The 24,600-nt window shown below is 43.7% G+C and overlaps 1 protein-coding gene across 5 annotated transcripts in view; it reads right to left on the bottom strand.

Moving 5' to 3' along the window:
* Window positions 1–24,600, bottom strand: part of LOC102381682 (H(+)/Cl(-) exchange transporter 5) — an 87,365-nt gene that overhangs the window by 20,735 nt on the left and 42,030 nt on the right. For 3 of the 5 annotated variants that reach the window (XM_006036218.3, XM_025192466.1, XM_006036217.3), the window contains exons 2-5: window positions 23,034–23,183; window positions 4,114–4,265; window positions 2,157–2,256; window positions 546–730 (exon numbers count right to left, since the gene is read on the bottom strand). In XM_006036218.3, coding sequence (XP_006036280.1) covers window positions 546–730; window positions 2,157–2,256; window positions 4,114–4,265; window positions 23,034–23,166 — 570 coding nt within the window. In that variant the 5' untranslated portion in view covers window positions 23,167–23,183. Of the gene's footprint in view, window positions 1–545; window positions 731–2,156; window positions 2,257–4,113; window positions 4,266–10,347; window positions 10,503–23,033; window positions 23,184–24,600 lie in introns of those variants that run through there. The other 2 variants (XM_025192468.1, XM_025192469.1) reach the window with 2 other exon arrangements.

Here is a 24,600-nt window from a genome sequence, read left to right as displayed (position 1 = left end):
GCGCGTGGCCCTCCCCCGCCATAATGGGCTTCCAAGGTAGCGGCAGCGCTGCATGCAAACTCAAGCCCCGCCCCCCCTCCCACCCCACATATAGTTGAATTCACGCAAGTTAAATGCGCATATGATGCGACTGACCTGTACACTATCACTTGTACAAGAATATCTTAGTGACTGGACATGGTAGTATTTTAAACAGAGAAATACCCTAACCCAAGTTTTTAATCCTGTTAAAAACAAACAAATAAAGTTGCACATCACCTTAAACCAGGATGAAAATGCTCTGTAAGACTATTCAAATGGGTATTAGCACACTGATACCTTTTCACAATGTCATAAGTTTTTGTTACCCTCATTAGATACAAATGGAAAAAAGGCAACTGCATTTTCCACAATACTGAAAGAAACCAGCCGTCATCAAGTCTGAAAACTGTTCCCCAACCCCAGACATAATGAGTTTGTAGTATACAGTTACAGTATGTCACAAAAAAAAAAAAAATCAGTAAGCAACAACCATGAGCAACAGAAAAATTCTTACTGTACATCACCTCTGTTGTGCCAATAATAAGCTGAGACCAAATCCTCCAGTCTGAACACGTGTCCCTGTTTTCAAAGGGTGTCTCAGCTTTCCAGCAGCAGTGCTCATGGTTAAGCCAAAAGCCTTTTAGACACACCCCTTCTTTCAAGTCTGTCATCCAGTGGGCAGAAATATCTATCAGACCAGCTAAGGAACCTAATTTTAAAACCGAGAGAAATGTTAGGGATGATCTCACACAGACTGGGCACACCTAAATGCACTGCCAAACACGCTGGCACACGTTAACTGTAGTGACAAAGTATTTCTACATTATAGAACAAACATCAATTTAAGAGCAAAAAAGAAAACCTTTATTTTTCAACATAATTAAGCAAAGTGAGATGTGTTATTTAAATTATGGGGAAAAAGGTGCTTCTGGATATGCCACTAGAGACAGCAACTGGCTTACCTTCACTATACTAGGTTCAACGGGCTGCTTGGCTAAGAAGCCATCAGCTTTTGTGCTGACAATAACGCCCATGGTCTCCAACATCATTAAAGCAGAATGGATTTGTTTATCCAAGTTGTCTCCCAGTGCCAACCTTGAAAGAACTATTTATGTGCATTTAATCCACCGGGGGACAATTTTTTTGGCAGGCATGTCATAAATTAGCCCCACATCTTGCCTGAATGCCACTCTGATCTTCCTCTGCCTGATCTGTGGCTCCACTTTCTGCGCCCTTCCCTATCTGGTACCTGCCCCCTCCCCGATCTGCTGTGTGCCACACAGAGGTTGCCCATGCCACTTGTGGCATGCACGCTGAGGTTGGTCACCCTGGTTTAATCAACAAGGTGGCAGCCATCAATGGTGTTCACCTGGTCCTTTTATGAACAAGGCGCACTATAATATAGCATGCCCTCTGGAATCTGAGTGTTTAGTAACACTTCTCCAAAGCATGTTAATGATAAACTGACTAAAACTAATTACAATCCCTGCTTATCAATAGGCAAATGTTTATGTAAATATTAAGAGAGTTCTTATCTGCATCATTTATTGCAGGTATCTAGCTGCTTCTCCCAAAGAACATTTGCAGTGTATTGATTTACCTCTGTTATGCCAGCTTGGACTTGGCTTCTGGTGCACTGTAAAGGTATCTGCAAATTTTTAAGTCCTTGAATGGTCTGGGAAGCCCCCTATTGCCTTTATGCCAGCAGAGCTGCTAAAACCAAGAAGAAATGCTTCTGCTTTCAGTCCCTGAAGGCCACGGGACTGACAGCAGCTCTCTCAAATTAGGGGCCCAGTATCCAGAACTCTGATACAGAGTCACTGTATAATATTGTTTAGTGATTTAGAGGATATCTCCTTTTGGATTCAGCAAATTTATTCATCTAGTTTTATTTTTGCTGGGTTTTATATTTAAGGTTACACTTATGCACTATGGTTGTCACTCCTCAAATGTAATTGCATGTTATATTACAAAGCCATGTAAATCAGAACTGTAAGCGTCAGTTATGGCTACCTTAATCTCTGGGCCAGAGAATCACATGCTGTGGTCATGCTCCAGCATGGATGTGGGCAAGGAAATAATGCTGACACTGCAGTAAAAAACTGAATTTGTTTTAAATTGACATTTGTTCTTACCTGCTGAAAGACCTATTAAGAGCATCAACAGCCAACCAGAAAATGCATCACTCACACTATGAATCAGGGCCCAGGTTGACTCTTTGCTTTTACTAGTAATCTGGAAGCATTAAAAAAAAAAAGGACACGGAAACATTCTGGATCAGACATAAGATCTGTTTCAGAAGAAAACATTTTTTTTTTTTAAATGATTTTATGAAAAAAAATACTAAAAGCAAAATTACAGGAAAGCTTGTGAACAATTAAGGATAGAATACTATCACTTAATTGTATCTGGGAAATGCAAAGTTTCCAAATCCAAAAATAATGGATGCCTTGCACCCAAAACTGCAAATATAGCATTAGCTAAAACAAATACCAACAAATCCCTTGCCAGAAAAAAGTGCATCAAAAAGAAGTCAGACCCTCATTCTAAAAGTCCACCTGCTTATACAAACACATATTCTTTACCGCTTTCAAACTTGATATCTTTACTATTAAGACTTGAACAATGCATGAAAACGGAAGAACTTTTGGAGCACTTTGCATCTACCAGGTGTCATGTCACAAGCTCACCATTACCATAATATAAAGACTTCGAAATCAAGAATAGGTAAATTTTCTTCAAATACTTTACTTGCTCCATCTACTCCCCTACTTATGGAACAAAATACCTGACATGAGTACTGGGAATTAGTTTGAATGTACATGTCCAACCCCAGAGTCTGCTCATAACGTCTTCACAATCTCACAAATCAGACTCTAAAAAGTTAAGCCCATTAACATGCAGGTTATTTAAACAGATTTTTCATGCTTGTAATCTTAGCCCACAGCTATTCAGAGGCGGCCTCTTATAACCGGTTCAGAATGATAACTTTCTCCAAGGCTCTGCGCTATGACATTTACCTAAAGTTTGATAATATTTGTCATTTATTAGTCTGAAAGCTCTTGATGACTACGAAAGGATGATATAATATGCGTTAACTCTGTTGGTGCAAGTCCCAGAATGGAAACGTTCCAGTACATATTCCATTATTCTTGGATGAAATGCACATTGACCAAATGACAAATCCTCATTAACTGGAATAAATAAAAGCTAGCAGAATCACTTTTGCCTGAATGAAGGATTTCAATGACGGGGTTGTTCATGAGTGTAACTGCTACTGAATTAGTGAAGGCAGGATAGGATAGGGACTGTTTGGAAAGGTGAAGTTCTGTTGCTGATTTCTTTTAACAGAAACAAAATCAAGGCCTTATTGACCACTTTGTAATTTCTGGGTTTACCCAGTTTGCATTTCTCCGGCTGAAAGCAGAGATTGTCATTTTTACAGCAGCTTTTGGCCATTTCTTAATTAACTAATCATGACAATGGACAGATGAGGGGTGTGCATGAAACAGATTGAACAATTTGAAGGATGGAACCAATCTATTTTGTGTTAACCTTCATTTTCTTTTCTGCACAGTCTTTTGGTTTAGTACCCACTGTGGACAGTAATAAAGGACCTGCTCACGCAGGAGGAATGGTGCTTAGCACATTTATACACATCTTGGCAGAGCCTACAAGAATCTTCAAAACAATCCAGGCATTAAACAACATTGCTGTACATCCTACTCTGATGGGCAATCTTAGATTTTGTGCCTCTTTGCTTGCTAAAGCACCTGTTATACCAGCATCACCACAGCTTTTAAAAGAATATTTTGGCAAACAAACTGATCCAGCTTTTTATGTATTCTGCCCAATCACCAACTCATAAAAACCTTCCCACTGTTTCTCATGATTCAGGAGCCCACTGGGAGCCTTGCTGCTCCATTTAAGGCATCCACTGCATTCCAAATAGATTCCGTTATTCGCACAAGGCAGCAGGAAAACTGGGAAGAAAACGTCTCTGAGATTTCACTCTACTGTTCTCAAACAGGGACATTTGCAAACACTACAAGTATAACATTCGCTGTGAGATCAAAGCAGTAAGAACCATACCTCTCTGTGCCTGTCCCGGTCCCTGGACTTCTCCCTCACCCAGTCTATGGTATTGAAATCTTCATAGGTTCCCACTCCAGGGAGAGGTTCCTCCAGAAAATCCATCATCTTGCTTGTGCCGTTCATCTCTCCTCCATTGTACGAGTAAAACTCTGGAAAGAACAGAGCAGATGATGAAAGAGCCACTTGCATTAATTCCAAGATCTCTCCTCTCTTCAAATGCTAAGGAAGTGAATGAGTAGATTCATAGATTGTTAGGGGCTGGAAGGGACCTTGCCGATCATCGGGTCCAGCCGCCAAAGTAGAGTCATGGATGGGAGTAGGTAACTATTAAGTCACTCCTTAAGCACAGATTTGTTGGATCAGTTAAGTCTACTGAGGACTATTTGCACAAGGGCATGCATAAGATACATTCATGCTCTCATCACAGTTCTAGTGGCACGAGCCCACACTGCATCACAGCATAAGGTAGTTTTAATCCTGGAAGTATCTGCGCCCCCACAACACCTCCCTGAGAATGATCAAAGAACAATGCAGTGTGTCAGCTTCTACACCTGAAGATCAGCCTACAACCTCTACTCCTGAGGGCTGTGTTTTAACATTACACCCCTAGAGCATCCTTCTGATATTTGTGTCATAACATGAAAGCCTGGCCCAAAGAGCAGCACCAATTTTATACTGAAAGGGGAATCCTCTCGCATACAAGGACCGGAAATTATAATAACAGTAATAATAACTGCCCAGGAAAGATTCCATGTCACCCCAGGTGAGAGGAGCTGGCAAGCACCAGAGTTATGGCCTTCAGTGTGACCTGACCAGAGTAGCTTTTAAGGAACCAAGTGCTAAAAAATATCAAATGAGGCAAGTGGGAAAAGAGAAGTAGCCTATAACAAAGGTAACAGCAAGCAGAAACAGAAACAGCATATTCACCACTTTGCCATATCACTTAGAGACCTTAACTGAATTCAGAGCCTTGTTATAGCAAGCGCATGTTAAGAGTTCTTACTCCAAAAAGCGTACAGTCTAAACAGGTAAAGGACAAAAGGTAAAGCCTGTGGCAACATGGAGTGCAATCCAGTGCCTGACTCCAGAGAATAAAGCCACTGACTTCAAGCCAAGAGAGAAATGCACGTCCCTTACTATTATTTCCAGTATGGAATCATGGTTTCATCATAAATGAAAAAGCATTTAAAATGTTCTTACTTGCAATATATTTACAAATCTATTCCTGCATTAACCTTTAGTTTCAAGAGAAAGCATACAAGTCTGCTCAATTTGAAAAAAAACAAACGAACTTTAAAACATTAACTGAATATTTTTCATTCCCTGTCCCTTTAATAGTGTGCTTTTCAAACAGGATCCCAAAAGCCTGCAGAAAAGGACAATTTTCTTCTGATTTTCTAGTGGGTCTAATAAAAGATATCATTTTGGAACCAAGCGTTCTAGTTTTTGTATGTCTTAAAGATATGAAGGCATTAAACATGGGGGGAGGGAGGGGAGAGGAAGATGAGAGAGGGCCTTTTAAACCTTATTCAGCAAAATCAAGTTGCCTTCTTCACAAGTTAATCCAGTGGGAAAAAAGCTCTTCTGTGGAATTCAGCCCAAATTTCCCTCCTTTGCATTTATAAGCAGAGAGGCCACTGATCCAAATCAATACCAACAGAATCTTTTACTAATTAATCTGTGTATTTTTCTTTTAAAACCCAACAGACATTCAAGTGGCAAGGACTCTCAGAGTTAGTACAAATGAGAAATATGCTACCAGTCAAAAAAGGAAAAAGATGCCCTGTTTTCTATTATATAAATTATGACAGTGTCCTCAGGTGATGTCAAGGACTCCTAGCTTTACTCCATGAACAACAGTGTTGATTCCTTTCCTCCTTGAGAAAACTTCTCATGTTACAACCATTTCCTCTCAAACTTTTTCTACAACCCAATAATTCAAGACCTCCCAGATCATCCCATGGCTTGATACGGACTTTTAAATCACTAGTGGAACGGTAAATCTAATTCCACACTAAAGGCAAAAAGGCATAATAAAATATGCACTTGAAAGGGTTGCCCAAAACTGACAGTTAAAAACTCCCCCTCTGAATGGCAGGCTTCAGCAAGCCATATTTGATGACATCATTTTGACCACAAGGTCAAGCGCAGATATGGGAAGCATCTATTCTGCTTCCATCTGAAGCTCAGTGGTAAAGCTGACGTTTCCAAACCAAACCATTTGCCTTGAGCACTGCTTTATAGTAATTACATTACAAAACATATTCTAGAGTAAAAATTGTTACAGTTAGGGTGCCTTTGTTGCTTTATTGTCTTTACAGAGGTGTGTGTGTGTTATATAGATATATCTATATATAAACACACACATATCTATATCTATTCATCTACCTATATCTTAACTGAAATTGGCTCAGTTTATTTGCCAAATATATATATATATTTATTTACTAAAAGCACCTACAATGCTAACGTAAGTTGTTTGGCAGAAGGCTCCAAAGATTCCAATGCTTTTGCAAAAAAGAGATGTCTCTCCTTTTACTGGACTGATCCTGACCCTGAACAGAATAGGACAAAACAGGGTCCTAGAGCTTTAAGGACAGTTTGAGGCTGGATGTCAATGCAACTCTTTTATTTTGCACTTCTGTGATCCGTCTCCCTGTGTTTTGGTCCAGATATGGAAGAACCTTTGGTGACACACATTGCACTCCGGGTGTGGAGACACCGCGAATGGGTTTCAGCTACATGTGTAGAGTTATAAAGTGGCAGGCAGCTTTTCCAAAATAGTCCCACAAACTGTCTCGGAAATACAAGGAACATGGAAATGCCTTAAAAGCTCCCGCCGAAGCCTATCATTCGCTGGATTCCCCTAAACACAAAATTTAACAAGAGTCATTCTATGTAATGTTTAGATAGGAAGCACCCTATGCTATGAAATCTGCATGGCCCAGGGCACATGTGCTGGTATAATACACCTGCATTAAAAGAGCTTCCTAAACATAGTGCCATCTTATTTTTGGTACATGGGATTCATCAGAGACAGAAGTGGGGAAGCCTTTCACTGATCTGAAACCACGGTTTTGTCTGGTACCGAGAAGTTCGTTCAACTACTTTTTCTGGTCATTTAAAAACTAAGGGCAGGGAAAGCAAGGATGAGAATTAAAAGTCTCCTGAATTAACCCTAACGTAAGCTTTGGATTGTTCACTGTACTTACCAGGCTGCAGATAGACTGCAGTTTATATGAATAGGGAGATGGTTAACAGCATGAAGCCTGAAGTATGGCAGTAAGCAGGTGAAACCCTACAGGTTATAAATGGAACACTTGAAGGAAAATAGCAAAACACATGATCTTTAAGTTGTCAGGACCAGACTTCATTTCCTCCCAGTTAGTCACAGGACATCCTCAAAACTAGTGTCCTACCCCAGTAAAAGCCTCAATTAAACAATGGGCATCCAGGTACATTTCTAACTACAACTGCAGAATAACCTGTTACCAAACTCCCTTTGCTTTGCTTCATTTGGCACACTGCAGACTACGTTACAGCCACATTTTCCAGGACAGTTCACAGATCTTGTAGATCCAACGCAAGACCTTTGTACCCAATCTGTAGAGGTGCTGAGCATATCCAGTTGCTTTTAGAAGCTTGCAGGCAGGAGGTCAAGCTATCTTTACCTTTGATATTATTTTTACACTTGAAAGAACAGCAGCTTAAAAATCAAATAGGCTGGTTTTCAATGCTGTGACAGATTTTCACACTGAAACATGCTCTATAAAATCCCCAAGCGAACCCAAAGAAAAAGAAAAAGGCTAATATTTGGTGCACGTATACAACTGGTACTGGAAACAAACCTTTAGATAAAATTAAGTCAGCATGCAGCCAACTGTAATCAGTATGATTTAACAAAAGTTTTCAGCTCATTCCACAAAAGCCTTCTTTATGTATTTGTATATAAAGAAAAGAGATCTCCCTAATCTGTTTGGCAGTAAATATGCCAGGGAGCAAACATACTGTTCTGATACATTAATATGACTTTGGAGACTCCAGTCACAGTTTGAATGGCAGCTTTGAACAGCCATACTCATTCTAAAATAGTCTAGTTTGGGGCTTCTCTAGTTTTAGATTTAGAGCTGGGCCACATGTCAATAGAAAAAAAACTGGCTCAGGGATGCCTTGACCCCACATTTGGCTTCATAGCATCCGTGTAACAGCTATGGAACTATTCACCTGGAAAAAATTAGCTTTTAACACTATTTCTTAATTAAAACTAAGAGCAGATGGTATTATGCGAGCAGCTAGCCTTTTGTGGACCACAGAACTGCTTAGTTCTGTCCCCAGGTATTCGAACAATGAACCATTGTGCTCCATCATAATCACTGAACAAAAGCATGAAACAACTTCATCTCACTGTTAGAAAAAAACAAACAGTAACGTGGAATTTGAGACGAGTGTGTTATGAGTTTATCGTGCACAGTAGAGCCCTGATGGTCATCCGTGGGAACACCAGAGGATCAGATTAATTAACATATCACAGAAACTGGTCATTAAAACCTGAAAATGAGGTCCTGGGCTAAATTCTTACTTCCTGGTAATGACTGACAGTATTAAACAGTGTGCTTGGTGCCAGAGTCCTTAGAAAGTCTCAGATCATCATCACCATCATCTATTAAACCTCAGCCCCATGGCTTCACATTACAACCCTCCCTAGCAATAATGCCAACTAAGAAGCATCAATAAAATGGTACTGTGCAGCCCAGATCAAAGAGATCTTTTGAGAAATACTTACTCCCTACTTCCTGGAAAATGTTACAGCCCAGCTGCTCTCAACTGCCAGCCCCTTAACTGCCACAAAGCCTTCTCCCAGCTCAGGTGAGAATTACTACAATGCAGCAAATGAACAGAAGCAAAAAAAAAATCCACCAAATACTACAACACACGTAGCATAGTCCACAGTGTGGCTTATGAACATAAGCTAAGAGCCCCCCAAATCTCAGAGTCTCTTATGCTTCAATTTCCATGTCGAGTCATCTGCTGTTTGAAGACCACCAATGATATCTAAACATAATGGAGAAGTTACAAAGAAGGAAGAAATGTCTCAGGTCTGGGAGCCAGAAAACACCTGGCCATATCCACTTGCTACTACTATAGCAGACATTATTGGAGGAGTATCAGTTAAGAGGGCAAAAGTGGAATGGACTCTAAAACTAAATTCCCTTTAGACCCTTGGATATAGCCTAGCCCAATTAAAGCAACTGTGGGGCGGGAGTGGAAGTGCACATGCGTGTACCTGCCGCATTTTAAGCATAGAGCAAGTGCAGTTCGGAGAGAAGATACTGTTCAAAACCTCAGCCTAGCACCTCTGAGAGAACTACCAATTTTAATATTATAAAATGAAATCCACTTTGAGTGCTGACAGAATTCCTGATCAGACAAATATGAAAAATGTATCTTTCCATCGTTAAATTTATCAATTTATCTTTCAACATAATATAAGAGAAGCATCCTTTCATTTTTAAGAGAAATACTGAACTATAAAATGGCCGATGGCAGAAATTTTTGTCAGTGTTGTGTTTCTTATCCCAGATCTAACTCCAAGATAATTATTGACAGGTTCAAATTTTAAGGGGGCCAGAGTAGAAGGGCACAATCCTGCCCTGTCTAGGTATGAACAAGATGACCAAAATGGGTCTTTCCAATCTGCACAAGCTTACAACTGATATTTAGCCCCCAAAAGGCTTAATACACCAACTGACATAACAGCAGTTCTCCTACGGACACACGTAGCACATTTTAAAGCAGACATTCTAATCATTCTTACAACCTTCCCTCCTTGGAAATATCCTAATACTCCATTTTTACATCTCAGGCAACCAGTCTGTTATAGACAGACAAAATGAACTAAAGCAGCAGATGCTTCTACACGCTGTATTATTCCTTTTCAGCACCTCTAGTTTAGCAATAAAAAGGTAAGAGCTCTCCGCACTGCACCTGCCCTTCTCTGCTACAACGAATCTGAAAGCAGAAATGCTCTTGTGAAGGAAAGAATCACTCATCTGCAGAGATTTACATGACATCATTAGCCAGCAGAAATCCAATAGCTCTGCCCCACCCTTAGCAAAGGAATCAAACAGCTTTCAAATAATGACCAGCAGTTTACTTATCACTGCCTAACAGCCCCTGCAATGTGCGGCTAGGATTAGCCTAAACATTCTCCCTTAGCTCACACCTTCTTACCCTCACTTGTGTTTTTTCCTCTCTCCGGTAGCACCATTTAGTCCCATTTCATGGCCCTTTACCTCCAGGGAATCTGCCCGGCGGAACTCCCTTTACAGCAGCAGCACTTGCTGCATTCTCTCCCCTTGGCGTTAGGCTGAAGGGTAGTCTACAGCACTGCCGGCTCTCCCTGCAGTCTGAGCATGTCGTCACCAGCTGACAGTCACATGAGCCAACCCTCCAACCTGCTTGGAGAGAGGGAGGATTTCAGCTTAACAGAAAAAGTATAAAGATGCAGTATCCCTTGCCTTCCAAATAGGCCAAACTAGAAATGACCCTGGGGAGGCTGGCATGCAGAGAATTTAACCCCCAGTCATTTAGAAGCAGAGCCTCAAAGAGAAGATTATAACTAGAGCCACAAAACTTTGTTCTGGGACAAGCAGGGACAAGGAAAAAGCTTGCAGAGTTTCACTTTTCTTTCAGGCAACAGCTTCTCAACTATAAAACACTGGCTACACAATTCCATGCAAATCCTGAACAAATGAAGAGGCTGCTCTTTAGGTTTAAGCTGAGAACAATTCAGTGCTTTTAAGAGCCAGTAACTGCAGCTCATGGCTGTGTACTACAGGTGACATTCTTAGGAAGGACTTCCCACAGTTCTCTGATCCACCATCTCAGAGTCCAAAATACCCACTATTCCAGTCCTAGGAACCTACATGGCTCTGCCAATTCACATTTATCATCCACTATCTATTTGGTCAAAGACCAACAGCTCAACAAGAGTATTCATTCAAGTACTGAAGGCTAAGGAGTTCAATTTCTGGTACATTGTAGACAGAGCAGCAGAGTTGCATTTCACTCCTGCAACTTCAGCTTACAAAGTATTCTGTTCTCTTTCACTGTCATTGCTTCTTAAATTTTCTGCCAAATCTGATTTTGGCTCAAAAATGGGATTTGTTTGCTACTGGAGATCCCTATATATTAATACGACACAGTGACAGATGTTCTTTTTGAGAACAATTCTTTTTCTTTTTTTACCTGTTTCTGTCTTGGTAAAACAGTTCACTGTAATGTTCCTTGCATGTTTGGCATCTCCCATGCTAAATGTGCTAAAAGCTGTTTTACGAGCTTGCTGCAGTGCTCTTTATACAGGCCCATTAGCCATTTTATCTTTGCCATTTGATATACTTAACAGTTGATTTAAGTTTTTCTAGCTCCAGTTTGCTAGTGAAAACTCGTCATTTAAACCTTGTTCAATGGCTCTGAAACACTGTCATGGTGAATGTTGACAATGGTCTTGTGAGACCATGCTGCCTATACGCTCACAAGCGCACTCTACTGTAATGCACAGCATGGTTTTTAAAGACTGAGTCAGCACTGTGTGCTTGACAAAATGCTAGGGGTGCACTGACAGATTTTGGGGAACAATACCGATAGCTGATTTTAAAGGAGGTATTTTGGCAAATACCAATCTGATTTCCGCTACAGCTGCATGCTGGTAACTGTGTTGTGGTCATCTTCACGAAGGTACACACCATCTCCTCAGGTTTCTGCAGAGGATCTTGGGCTGCTCAAGTAAGAGTTACTAGGTCCATTTTTACACCCTGACAGTCTCATGCTACTCATGCAGCTGATGGCATGTTATGACTCCCATATTAGTACATGCTCTCAGAAGATATTGCAAAGGAAGTCTGTATTCTACCACCACAGAAGCAAGCACTGCTAGCCAAAAGGTAACTGTTGTTACATTGTTCATAGGAATACAGTAGAAAGCATTTAAGCATACAAGATTAATGAAGTGTTAGAGAGAAACCTGTAGCTTCCCAAACTTAAATCTTCCTGCCAGTTTAGCACAGATGTTGAGGTGTGAACAGCAGTTTAGATTAATTAATACTCAAGATTCGCTCCCTAAATAGTGTTAGAAAAGCTGTTAGAATTAAGTGCAGGGATGATAATAACAACTAAAAGAATGTCCATGGATTCTACTGAAAAACAAGTTTAGAAAGGTATTGTTCTTGAGCATAAAATTATACAATCACATAGTATGTAATCAAGGACAATCACGTTTGTTTCCCATTAGTACTGAAATGCAAAGTCCAAACTGGAAGTCAGAGAAATCCACTGCCTTAGGTTATATGAAACAGGAGTAGATGCATGCATATTTCTGCTTCCTAGAGATATATCTGACTAAAAATATTGTACTTTTCAAGCATTCCAAACAATTAAAAGATTTTTTGGTCTTCAAGAAAACACCAAACTTGCCCAAGATTGGCTAGATCTGTTGTTTTGATTCAGTGTATTGGATGATAATGTATGGTGCCACTGCCTACTGCCATATCCTCCCCATAAATAATGCCAGTTGCCAGCATGGTTTATTTCAAACAGGATACACAGATGCTTATACCCAGGATCTGACATGAGTGACACTAAATTTTCTTCCTTAATCCCTCCAAGATAGGCGATAGAGAAAAAAGGCACAAAGGTAAAATGCAATCCAGAGTTACAAGTACATCAATAAAATGGGTATGAATGCTGGAGACCAATTCATCCTCCCCACTTCTGGGGACAAGACTGACCCTCTCATGACAAAGTTCCCTGGCAGAGGGAGGGACATCATTCTACCCTCCTATCCCACCAGATACACTAGCTGAACATGATCCTGCCTGGCTTGTACCTGCCCTGCTCTCTATGGCCGGGCTGTGCAGGGCTCTGTGGAAAGAATCCTGAGGGAGAGGGTCGTACCAGTGCCCCTTTAAGTCAGCACCTCTTGCTCCGCCCTACTTACACTACTGTTGTTGCCTGCCAGAACCTGAGCCTGGACATCTTCCAGAAGTGCTTTAAGACCCCCTTTCTTAAGACAGGCATTTAGCAAGCAAAACTTAGCTGGGTTATCATTTAAGGAGTTTTTGCTTTAGATTTTATTTAAAAAACTTCACCTACTTTTGTAAACTGTTTTCCTCTTATTGTAAGCCACCCCAACTTTTGTAGGGAAGGGAATAAACCAAGTATCACTAATTGCTAATATAATCTGCAATGGAAGAACTCCAAAAAATATGCATTAAGATCAGAGGAAGAGGGCCAGCTAGGCTAGGAACAGAAGTTACACATAAACTGGTTTAAGTGATCAGAAGCTGGTTTAAACCTGTAACAGAAGATAAGTTGAGTGCACATAAAACAGTTTCAAAATGGCCAAAACTGGTTTAAGATAAACCTGGTTGAATGTAGTATCATTCTTAACTGGCTTGGGTCAAACTGGTCTATGGAACTTCTGTCCCAGACTCCTTCCTGGTTTAAGTTAAATCAGAGTCCCCCAGAAAGCTAGCATGCTTTTCAAACTTTGGCTGTGCTATGCTGCCTGCTCCAGAGAACAGGGCTGGCCCTGCCCTTCTGCTCTCTAGCCAGAACAGCAGTGGGGGCATGGCCAGATGCAGGCCCAGCATGGGCCCCTAAGGAGAAGGGGCAGGGAGGGGGTTTATTTCCCCTCCCTCTGGGTAACTGCAGCCCAGGCCAGGGCACAGCAGCCTGTCAGGGTCCTCTTCCCCTCCACCACTACAGCAGCAGGGGCGGGAGTGTGGCCAGAGCTGACCAGCATGGCTCTGCCATCCACCCGTGGCTGAGGCTGGGGTTGAGCCAGTCCGGCCTGCAGGCGCTGCTGAGGGTGGGTACGAGCTGGGCCATGGGACAAGGCCCTTGCCAGCTGGCTGCAGGTTGAGCTGGGGCCGCGGGAGCTGCGTGCCTGGATTGTTCCCGGCTCCCCACACCCAGGCCAGGCCAGGTTGTTATGGAGCTGCAGCTCGCTGAGAAGGGCCCTGCCCCTGCAGCCTGGCCTGGCCTGGCCCCTCCTTGCCCACCCTCAGCAGCACCCACACCCAGCCCGGCTTAACCCCAGGCAGGCGGAGCAAGTGGAAGGCAACCAGGGTGGTTGAGCTGGGCCAGCTGCATGTGCTGCTGAGGGCAGGCATGGAGGGGCCATGTGAAAAGGTGCCCAGGAGCTAGAGCCAGAGCTCCATGTGCTGGGCAGGAGCCTCCTGGCTGAAGCTTCCCATGTGTGCACCCAGAGGCTTGGCAGGAGCAACAGCAGCAGCAGCCGAAGGCGAGGAAGGTAGTACAGCTCTGCCAGCCCCGGCCAGTGCACAGCTTCTGGTATGGCTGCAGCTGGCCAGGTGCTGCAGTGACGGACAGGGGGTGCAGCAGCAGCTGCAAGCACACGAGCCCCCACCAGCACCTCCAAGCCAGCTCAGGCAGCCTCGGGCATGATGAACTCGTTCTGCATGGCCAGTCCGGTTGCCAAGGTGCCCGCCTGCAGTGTTGTTGCCTCCGCACCGCCGCCCATGAAAGCCAGGCTGGGCTATCATGGAGCCGCAGCCAGCTGGGAAGGGCCTTGTCCCCGCGGCCCATCCTGGGCTGGCCCCACTATCTGCCCTCCTTGCCCAGGGACTGAGGGCAGGTGTGGAGGGGCCAGCCTGGCTTGCACCATGCCACGCCGTGGAGGCTGGGCCCTTCCCAGCCAGCTGCAGCTCCATGACAGCCTGGCCTCACCTGGGCACAGGGAGCCAGGAGCAATCTGGGCGCACAGCTCCTGCATCCCCAGGCTGAGCCGCAGCAGGCTGGGATAAGGCCTGCACCCGTAGCCCAGCCCGAGCCAATCCCTCTACGCCTGCCTTCAGATTCATAGATTGTAGAGTCGGAAGGGACCACAATGGATCATCGTGTCCGGCCCCCTGCCCCTGGCAGGAAAGAGGACCGAGGTCAGATGACCCCAGCCAGGTGACTATCGAGCCTCCTCTTGAAGACCTCCAAGCTAGGTGATAGCACCACCTCTCTTGGAAGCCCATTCCAGATCCTGGCCACCCTTACTGTGAAAAATTTCTTCCTAATATCTAACCTAAATCCACTCTCAACTAGTTTACACCCGTTATTCCTAGTCACTCCCTGGGGCGCCTTAGTAAACAGCACTTCCCCTATTCCCCATTGACCTCCCCTAATAAATTTATAGGCGGCCACAAGATCTCCCCTCAGCCATCTCTTGTGAAGGCTGAAGAGATTCAGCTCTCTCAACCTCCCCCCATAGGGTCTGTCACGAAGGCCACCAATCATGCGAGTGGCCCTCCTCTGGACCCTCTCGAGATTCCCCACGTCCCTCTTGAAGTGCAGTGCCCAAAACTGGACACAGTACTCCAAATGCGGCCTGACCAGTGCCGCATAGAGGGGGAGCATCACCTCCTTTGATCTATTAGTCATGCACCTGCTAATGCATGACAAGGTGCGATTGGCCTTGTTGATGGTCTCGTTACATGGCCGGCTCATGTTCATCTTGGAGTAAATTATGACTCCAAGATCCCGCTCTGCCTCCGAGCTGCTGCGAAGGACACTCCCCAACCTACAGGTGTGCTGGGGGTTCCTCCTTCCCAGGTGGAGTACCTTACATCTATCTTTATTAAATTGCATCCTATTTCTCTCTGCCCATTGATCCAACCTGTCCAGGTCGGCCTGAATCTGCTCCCTGCCTTCCGGTGTACTAACTTTGCTATGTGATAACTTGGTATCATCAGCGAACTTGGAGAGGGTGCTCTCCACACCCTCGTCCAAATCGTTGATGAAGATATTGAATAATATCGGACCGAGGACCGAACCCTGCGGGACCCCACTGCCCACCTCCCTCCAGGCCAAGAAGGAACCATCCACCACCACTCTCTGGGTGCGGTCCCTAAGCCAGTTGACCACCCACCTGACCGTGTAGGCGTCCACTCCACAGTCTGCTAGCTTCCCAATGAGGATAGGGTGTGAAACTGTGTCGGAGGCCTTCCTAAAGTCCAGGAAGATGACAGCAGCCTCAGTTCCCGCATCCAGGCAGTGTGTCACCTGGTCATAGAAGGCTACAAGGTTTGTCAGGCAGGATCTACCTGTGACAAACCCATACTGGTTTCCCCTCAGCATCGTTTCCCCTGCTGGGCCTGCACAAATGTATTCTTTGATTATTTTCTCTAGCACTTTCCCAGGAATAGAGGTAAGATTGACTGGTCAGCAGAGTCCACTGGCCAGCCTAGCTCAGCCCTACAGCCCCAGGCTCAGCCATGGGCTGGGCCATGCTGGCTGGCTCTGGCCACACCCCCCAGCAGCACAAGTGGTCAGCAAGGCAGAAAGCAGGGCACACCCCAGCTGGGGTCCCCATGCTGGTGGGACAGAGGTAAGACAGGGGAGTTTAATCTTCCTCCCTGCCCCCACCCTTCACCTGAGGCGCTGCCCAGGTGCCTCCAACCCCCCCTCTCAACAAACCTGACAGGGGCGGCTTCCCCCTCCCCTTCCAAGCACACCCCAGGGGGGTTTAAACCCCTCCCCGATCATACTTTGTGGAAGCCTGGCTACACACCCCCCGGTTAGCTTCCCTCCAGCCTTGCACGCCCTCCTTCAGTTTCTAACCTAAGCCACTGCAGGCAGGTGGCTGCATTTCCAGAATCAAAAGTGAATGTCTATTTGCTTGCATATCAGTTCAATCTACACAGGTTAGACTAACCTATAAAGATTGAATCAATTCAGGCTCGGGGTTTTTGAATGCCTGTACTTAGCCCTAGAGTCTGACTGAAAGTGGATTTAAAAGAAGGGGCGGGGGAGGAAATGGGAGACCATTTGAAATCTACCACACCAGAGAGAAAACAACATGCAAGGTAAATGGAATATAAAATCACCTATACTCCATTCTGTGGGCAAGTAGGCTGCTGCATTAGGCACTTCTGTTTATAGAAAGCTCTACTAGAGAACAGTTTGAATAATTAAGCCTTGCCATTCAAAGGTATGTGCTGTTTTTGCAGCTTTGGAGAAGAGATTACATTCCCTACAGCCCCAGTGCCTTACAGCACCCCTGGACAAAACTTTCCTCAACTCGCTGAAAGACTTAGCAAGGTTAACACTGACCAAAATATTGAGCGTCTGGCATCTTGCCACTTAACCTGGAAAGAAATTAGGAATTTGGTCACTGACACAGATTTAAAAGTGCTCTGGTGCCTTCACATCTGGATTTATTTTAGTAAAAAAAGGATGCAAAAGCATAGTTATGTAGTTTGACAGAAATCTTGTGCACATATTTACATATTTCTCTTAGCTAAAAATGTTATTTTCCAGTTAAAGATATGAAGCTGGTTATCCTACCTACACAAGCTGTAGTGCTACTAGGGAAATAAGTCTTTCAACAAGTATGCTATTCCCCTACAAGGGCTGAAAATACCCTCTATACTGTTTTCATGCTATATATACACCCTTAAAACTAATATTAAAGTATACCTGTGGATATTTCTACATTTCACTGGAAGTAATTGATGCCTTAGCTTTCTGCACAGAAAGATGTTTTCTTTTCAGAAAGCCAAACTGAGATGGAAACTTCATTTCCTAAATTTTTTAAGACAGGAAAGGGACAATTTTGAGAACTGGCCCAGGCAAATAGCAAGTATTTGTATAAGACTAGATATCTGCCAAGCTCTCCAACTCCAAAAGTAGAACTTCTTTGCAAGAAACAATAGTGTTCATTTCCTAACTTTTTTTTCCAGATTCATAACTCGTCTTCAGTAATAAAGGCCACTGGAATGGATGAGAATTATGCCAACTGGATACCCTGGTCACTTGTGGTCTGTAGAGTCCCAAGGTCCCATATGCAGCCTCTGCTAGGACAAGCAGCCAGGGATTCTAGAGAGATTTCATTTCATAACCACCACATATCAGCTGAAATAGCATGGGAGCCAAATCCCGAGGAAATTAAGGGACAAGAAAAAGAATTTCAAAGTGCTCTTTCATCCAGTTATACAGAGAGAAAAGCCATGAGAAAAGGCAACCAAGTTTTGATTGGGGAGCTGCTCGAGCAACCAGTAATGGCTGGTCCATGTCATAGTACAACAAAGATGCAAAAGGGGTAAAAAGCTGAGGAAAGCACCAATGATACAAATACTAGATCTTGTCTAGTTTAGGATGCACAAAAGTAGAAGTGTCTAACTAAAAACAGCAGTTTGGAACATTAAAGGGCATTTAAAAGCATGAGTTTTTAAAATGATAAATCCAAGGATCTAAGCCAGGGATGGGAAATTATTCTGGCTGGAAGACCACTTAATGAGTTTTGGTGAGCTGTTGAAGGCAGCAAGTGTAGCCCCACCTCTTGACAGGTGTCCCACCCCCTGGTAGCCATCTTGGGACTGGAAATCCTACCCCCCTAAACCCTGACCTTCACCACCACAAGTCCCTCCCCTTGCCCCAGAAACTCTCCTTTTGGGAGGGAGGGTGCTGCCATTTTGAAACTGGGGGAGGGGGGAAAAAAAATCAAATATATAGTATAACTTTTTTTTTTTTTTTAATTGTCCTGATTCATGTGTGTTTGTATAGTCTATCAAGAGGCAATTGCATAATAGCTCAAAATACAGTCTTACTCTTGTATATTGTGTGTGGGGGGTATGTGTATGTGCACAGTTTGGGTATGGTGGGTGGGGTGTGTGGGGGAGGGTGGGGAGGTGAGTGTGGGGTATATGGTTCAGGTGGGGGCTGTGGGAAGGTGTAGGTGTGAGTGGGGTTATAGTAGGGCGGTGAGTGAGTGAGGCTGTGCGTGGGGGGGGCCCCCAGAGTTCCTGGAGTGCGCCAGCCCCTGGATCTACATGTGGTGGCAGCAAGCAGGGCCAGCCCCGCGCAGCCCCTGCTCAGCTCCCTGGACGCAGGTAGCAGCAGCATGCAGGAAGAGCCCCACCCAGCCCAATAGTTAGCGCTCCCATGTGAGTCCCTGTCTGCATGTGGTGGCAGGGTACAGGGCCATCCCCGCAACCAGGGCCATCCCTAGGGGGTGTGAATCGGGGTGACCACCCTGGGCCCTACAGACAATGATGTACAGGCCCCACCGCAGCTGCCGCTAGCTCTGCTCCAGCTGCTCACCCCCTCTCCCAACTTTGGCCACTTGACAACCCCCCCCCACACACACACACACACACACACACACACACACTCTCCAGCTACTTGCCAACCCCCAGCCCTGCACAGGGCTGATATGCCCCGGGCCCACACATCCCTAGCCCATAACATGCAGTTTCCACACTCCCACCCAAGTCCCTGGTCGTAGGTGGTGGCAGTGTGGGGGACCAGCCCAGCCCATAGTGCTCACAGCCAAGTCCTCAGCCACACATGGTGGCAGGGTGCGGGGCCTGCCCCACTTGGCCCCATAGCCACAGCTCCTGCACTCCTGCCCGAGTCCCTGGCTGACTCGGCCTCACAGCGCGCAGCTCCCTGTGCTCCCTGTTCCTTTCCCCCAGCAGGAGGCCCTGGCCCCAGCCCTCGCCCAGTTGAGCCCTTACGTGAATTCCCAGGCTCACAGGCGGGGAGGCTGAAAACTGTCCCAGGGTTGCCAGCAAAAGCCGCTGGCGAGCAGAGGCTTGTCTCGTGCACCCCTGGCTGGAGGTGGGGCCGGGTCAGGCCAGCCTGCGTGGGGTTTGGTTGCTTAGTAACTACAGCCGCACCTCCTGCAGGGACCTGCTGGCTTGCAGGGGGGCAGCCCAGGTCCAGGCGGAGGGGCCCTGAGGGCTGGCTGGAATTGCCTGGGGGGCCAGATTAAGCCCACAGGGCATATATTGTCCACCCCTGACCTAAGCCAATAAACAAAACAGTGATATTCACTTTAAAAAAGTGTTTCTATTAACCAAGTATAGATCTCTATTTTTTCTATCCATTTGTGGAATCTACAAGCCAGTTCTTTTGAATAGCAAGAACAGTTATTTCTGGTGAACCCCTGTCACAGTGCAGGGAAGAGAAGGGAAAGAAAAAGTGCTGCTTAGAGTAGTAATGAATCTCACGCATTATACTATTTTCATTTCTCCCCACCCCCGCCAAGTAGTTTATTTTAAACTGGTCTCTACCCGAGTAAAAAATGTATTTAGTCCACTAAGAGTAGTTAGATATGCAGAGGTAACTTGAAGACTAAATAATTTGACAAGTCTTCCTGAAGTACCAAAAAACAGCTACATAAGCAGCAGCACTCATATATATATATGAGTGCTGCTGCTTATGTAGCTGTTTTTTGGTACATCAGGAAGACTTGTCAAATTATTTAGTCTTCAAGTTACCTCTGCATATCTAACTACTCTTAGTGGACTAAATACATACACATACATACATACACACATACATACATATAGTAAAAGCTATTAACATTTTTCGTAAGTAAACATGGAGAAAAGGGGAGGTCTCTTTACTGAAGACACAAATACACACTGGTTGCTGGTTTATTATCATAATTTGACGATTGTGTTGTCAATATGTAATTTTTTGTGTCTCTATATTACATATTGACAACACAATCATCAAATTATAATGATAAACCAGCAACCAGTGTGTATTTATGTCTTTACTAAAGAAACCTCCCCTTTTTTTCCTCCATGTTTACTTATGAAAAATATGAATAGCTTTTACTGTTGAAGAGAGAACTTTAAAAACATTACAATAAATCATTGCAATTACACCTCACTTAATCTGCACCTAGCCTCTAGCTTGACCCAATAAGACTAAGGTGCAATCTGCTCTAGCAAGTCTGAAAAATATTAGGGAATTCTTTCAAGGTTGAAATGCTAAATGGAAAAAGATGGAACGCCTCTTCCCATCATTAGATATACAGAACTAGACTGCTCTGTGAATGCTTATTGTATCATCTCATAATTCATGAGTGCATGTGCACATGAAGTGCTGTGTGTAGTACTGGTCATCCAATCAAAGATGCTAGAGAAAAATGCACAGAACTAATAAGAATTTGTATAAAAATGTAGTCTTGCTAATCTTTGTAAGCAGATGAGAGAGGACTTGATAAACGCAAGTAAAATGAAACGCTGACAGAAAATACAATGGATGTTTGTTCTTCTTCTCTTTTAACATAAGAAGGAACAACCAATTAATTAAGCCTTTACAAAGAGTGGGGGACAAATTGTGCCATATCTATTTAGCCATCAGTTTTTGGCACCTTCCTCTGAGCCACCAGAAGACTACCATCAAAAGACAAAAAAAAAAAAAAAAAGAAATGGTGGCATAAAAGAAAGTCACAACTAAAACATGTTTGGAAGTCATGGACAGATGAACCCCCATGGCCAGCATCAGCTGAGTTCCCCTTCAGGGGTACTGATCACTTTAATTCATTCAGGTTGGAAGACACAATCAACAGGCATGTACCACCTAATTAAACATTTTCTGATGCATTTAATATTTTCCTTTGCTCAACATGATTGCTTGTCCTTACATACCTGTCTACTACCCTGAACAAGTCCTATCCCTCCTTACTGTTTAAATCTTTCAAATGCACATCCATTCTCTTTACCCAATCAACCCAGCTATTCATAATTAAATCTTACAGTCTTTCCTCGTAATAAAAAGTTAAAAGGACTGTTTTTGTTTGTGCCTCTTAAAGTGCTCCTCAATTTGTCCACATTTTTTGTCATTACGGAGTTTAAAAATATTCTAAGTGTTCTCTCTCTCTCTAAGCAAGCCCCCCCACACACAATCCATCCTTTTCTTGTTCTTTATCAGCAGTCTACAGGTTTTCTAGAATACAAACAAGACACTTACACATACTAAAAACTAGAACTCTTGGTTCCAAAATGATACCTTTTATTAGACCAACTGGGAAATCACAAGAAAATTGTCCTTTTCTGCAGTTTGTTGTATGTCTTCTTGTCTCAGACCAACATGGCTACCAAATACACCCCTGAAACAAGATACTTATCTATTTTCATATGTAAAAGTGGCCAGCATTGTTGCAACGCAGACTGCAAGTGAGCTCGGTCTCAATGAATCACTTCATGCTAAGTTAAAATGTGCATTACATTAATCAGTTCAATAGACTGGGCTGCAATTTCTCAGTCTTCAAAATTTTAAAAACTCAGCAAGTCAGAACAGAAAGCAAAGCCAAGATTAAAGTGTCTAAAAATAATTTCTATCATTTCAAAAAAAGGGAAACCAACATTTTTGGCATGGGGGCTGAATGCTTGAGAATAACTGAATTTCTGGGACAAAGCTGTCCCAAGGTTGCAGTTTGTTTATACTAATATAATAGGCTGTTTCAGGCCAGATGCACTGCTTGTCTGCCGTGATTTGAGAAATTCTTAGAAAGCATTGTTGGTAAAACTTGAAAACAAAAGAAAATTGTGGAAGGCAATTTAGCACCTATTAAATGTATTAAATGATCAAACAAACAAAGATATAGAGAGAAAATAGTTTCCCTCTTGGACAAGCTACTTTGTGTGTATAGCCAGGTAATTTATTTGTAGGAAGGAAGTCATAAGCACTTCCCTATGGCACAGAGGTCCCTAATGTACTGTAGTTCCTGCCTTTCATTCTGTTTTAAGGAAAGACTCCACAGTTTCTACTTTGTGCCCAGCCAACATCTCGTTCTGATCATGATTAAGCTATGTTAACAGAAATCAATGGAAGCAAATGACTGAGCAGTTGGTTGCTACACAGAAATGAAACTGGTGTATACAAAGCTACCTTTGAAACCACTGCTATAGACAGCATTGTCTCATGGTCATATTAGGAGTGCAACAGGTCAGCTATTGGCCCTTATTCCACAGCCTGGCCACTTCAGCCAGAAACTAGAACAGTTTGTTCTTCAACCATAAGTTTATAGTCAAAGAAAAAAAATAACATCTTACAGGAAATGCTTCAGTGAAAAGGAACTAGAAGAGGAGAGAAAGCATAAGCATTACCTCCCATCTCCCTGTCCAGTGGGGGAACATCATCCGCCATGGAGAAGTCCAGGGTAACCCCTTCTATCTCCACCATATCTTCATCGCTAGTGCTGCTTTGGAAGCTCCCTCGTCGATATCCTTTTTTATCCATGCTTTGAGCTTCTGAACCTGAAGTGAAAGGGAGAATAGTTACTAAAGCATCAGGGTGATGGCACCATTGTGCACACCTAGTCAGCAGAAGTCTATCAATTTAGTCCAGCTGAATGGACTAGACTAGGAGTTTCCAAACTGTGGTACGCATACCCCTGGGGGTACATAAGACATTTCTGGGGGTTACGTGGGAGAAATGGTGTAATGGCAACTTTAGTTTTCAGGATAATTTAAGGGATTAAGATATAAAATGTATCCTGATGGGTATGTGGGCAGCTGGTATATCTGGAAGGGGGTATGTAGTAAGAAGAGTCTGGGAACCTGTGGAACAGAACAACAGATCCAGTACTCTGCAGAGAGGGAGGGAATGGGGTATTGTGTATGGTGAGCCCAACTGATGGTCCTAAACAGAACAGCGGAACACACATCAAAAATGGATTTTGAAAACACACACTAACACTCCCAACTGGCAAAGCAAGCCAGCAGCAGTAACAAAGATTAATATATTACGTACATAAATCTCACTAAGGAAACTTCAGCCCACTGTTTCTCTAGAACAGTGGTTCTCCACTTTTTGTACCAGGACCCATTTTTAAACATCAATGGCCAGTCCTGCCCCAGTGCCCCTCACTCCCAAGCTGCTGCCCCGCCCCCCCCCCCCCCCCGGGGCAGTGGGTGGGGCGTGGGGGGGAAACCAGCCCCTGGCAGGCTGGAACTCTGCCAGCCTGCAAGGGAAAAGCCAGTTTCCCATGTTTTCTCCTTTAAAAGAGAACCCGTTTTTAAAGTTTGCTCACGACCCTTTAATATATTCTTGTGACCCATGGGTTGAGAAACACTGTTCTAGAAGACATAACATTCAATAATACCAAGCTCGTCTAAGGTCAGGAATTCAAATTCTACAAATATACAAGATTAATAACCACACACAGGCATCTAGGAGGATTTAAAGAGTAATTTATGAACTACATAGAGCAGGTGATTATGAACTGCGCCTGGCCTACAGCCAACATGGGAAAGGTTCAATCAAGGCTACACCAGGGCTGGAATAAAAAAAAAAACCCAAAAAAAAACCCCAACCAAACCCACTGCTGAGATAGCCAAATGTCTTTCAACTAGAACTACCTTTTCTGTACTCCCTATAATCATTTACTGAATGCCTGCACTGCATGTGAATGAGGAAGCTCAACAGCAGAAACTAATACTTAGCTCACTTGATTTTTCAAGTTCCTGTCAAAACAGGCAGAACACCAGCATTGCACCATTGTGCATTACTGAAGGAGTTAACACAGACTTTCTTTCAAATGTTCTTGAGCAGAACATTAGGTGGGGTGCATAGTGCATTTATTTTTTCCAAAGAGAAGAAGGTTTAGGTTTTTTAATTGCTGGATTGAGTCTCTTCTCTGACCACTTCCTTCTCTCTCAGCTACCCGATATT

Source organism: Alligator sinensis, unplaced genomic scaffold (genome assembly GCF_000455745.1).
Source record: "Alligator sinensis unplaced genomic scaffold, ASM45574v1 scaffold495_1, whole genome shotgun sequence".
Classification (NCBI taxonomy): domain Eukaryota; kingdom Metazoa; phylum Chordata; order Crocodylia; family Alligatoridae; genus Alligator; species Alligator sinensis.
This window is presented reverse-complemented; position numbering and strand designations above follow the sequence as displayed.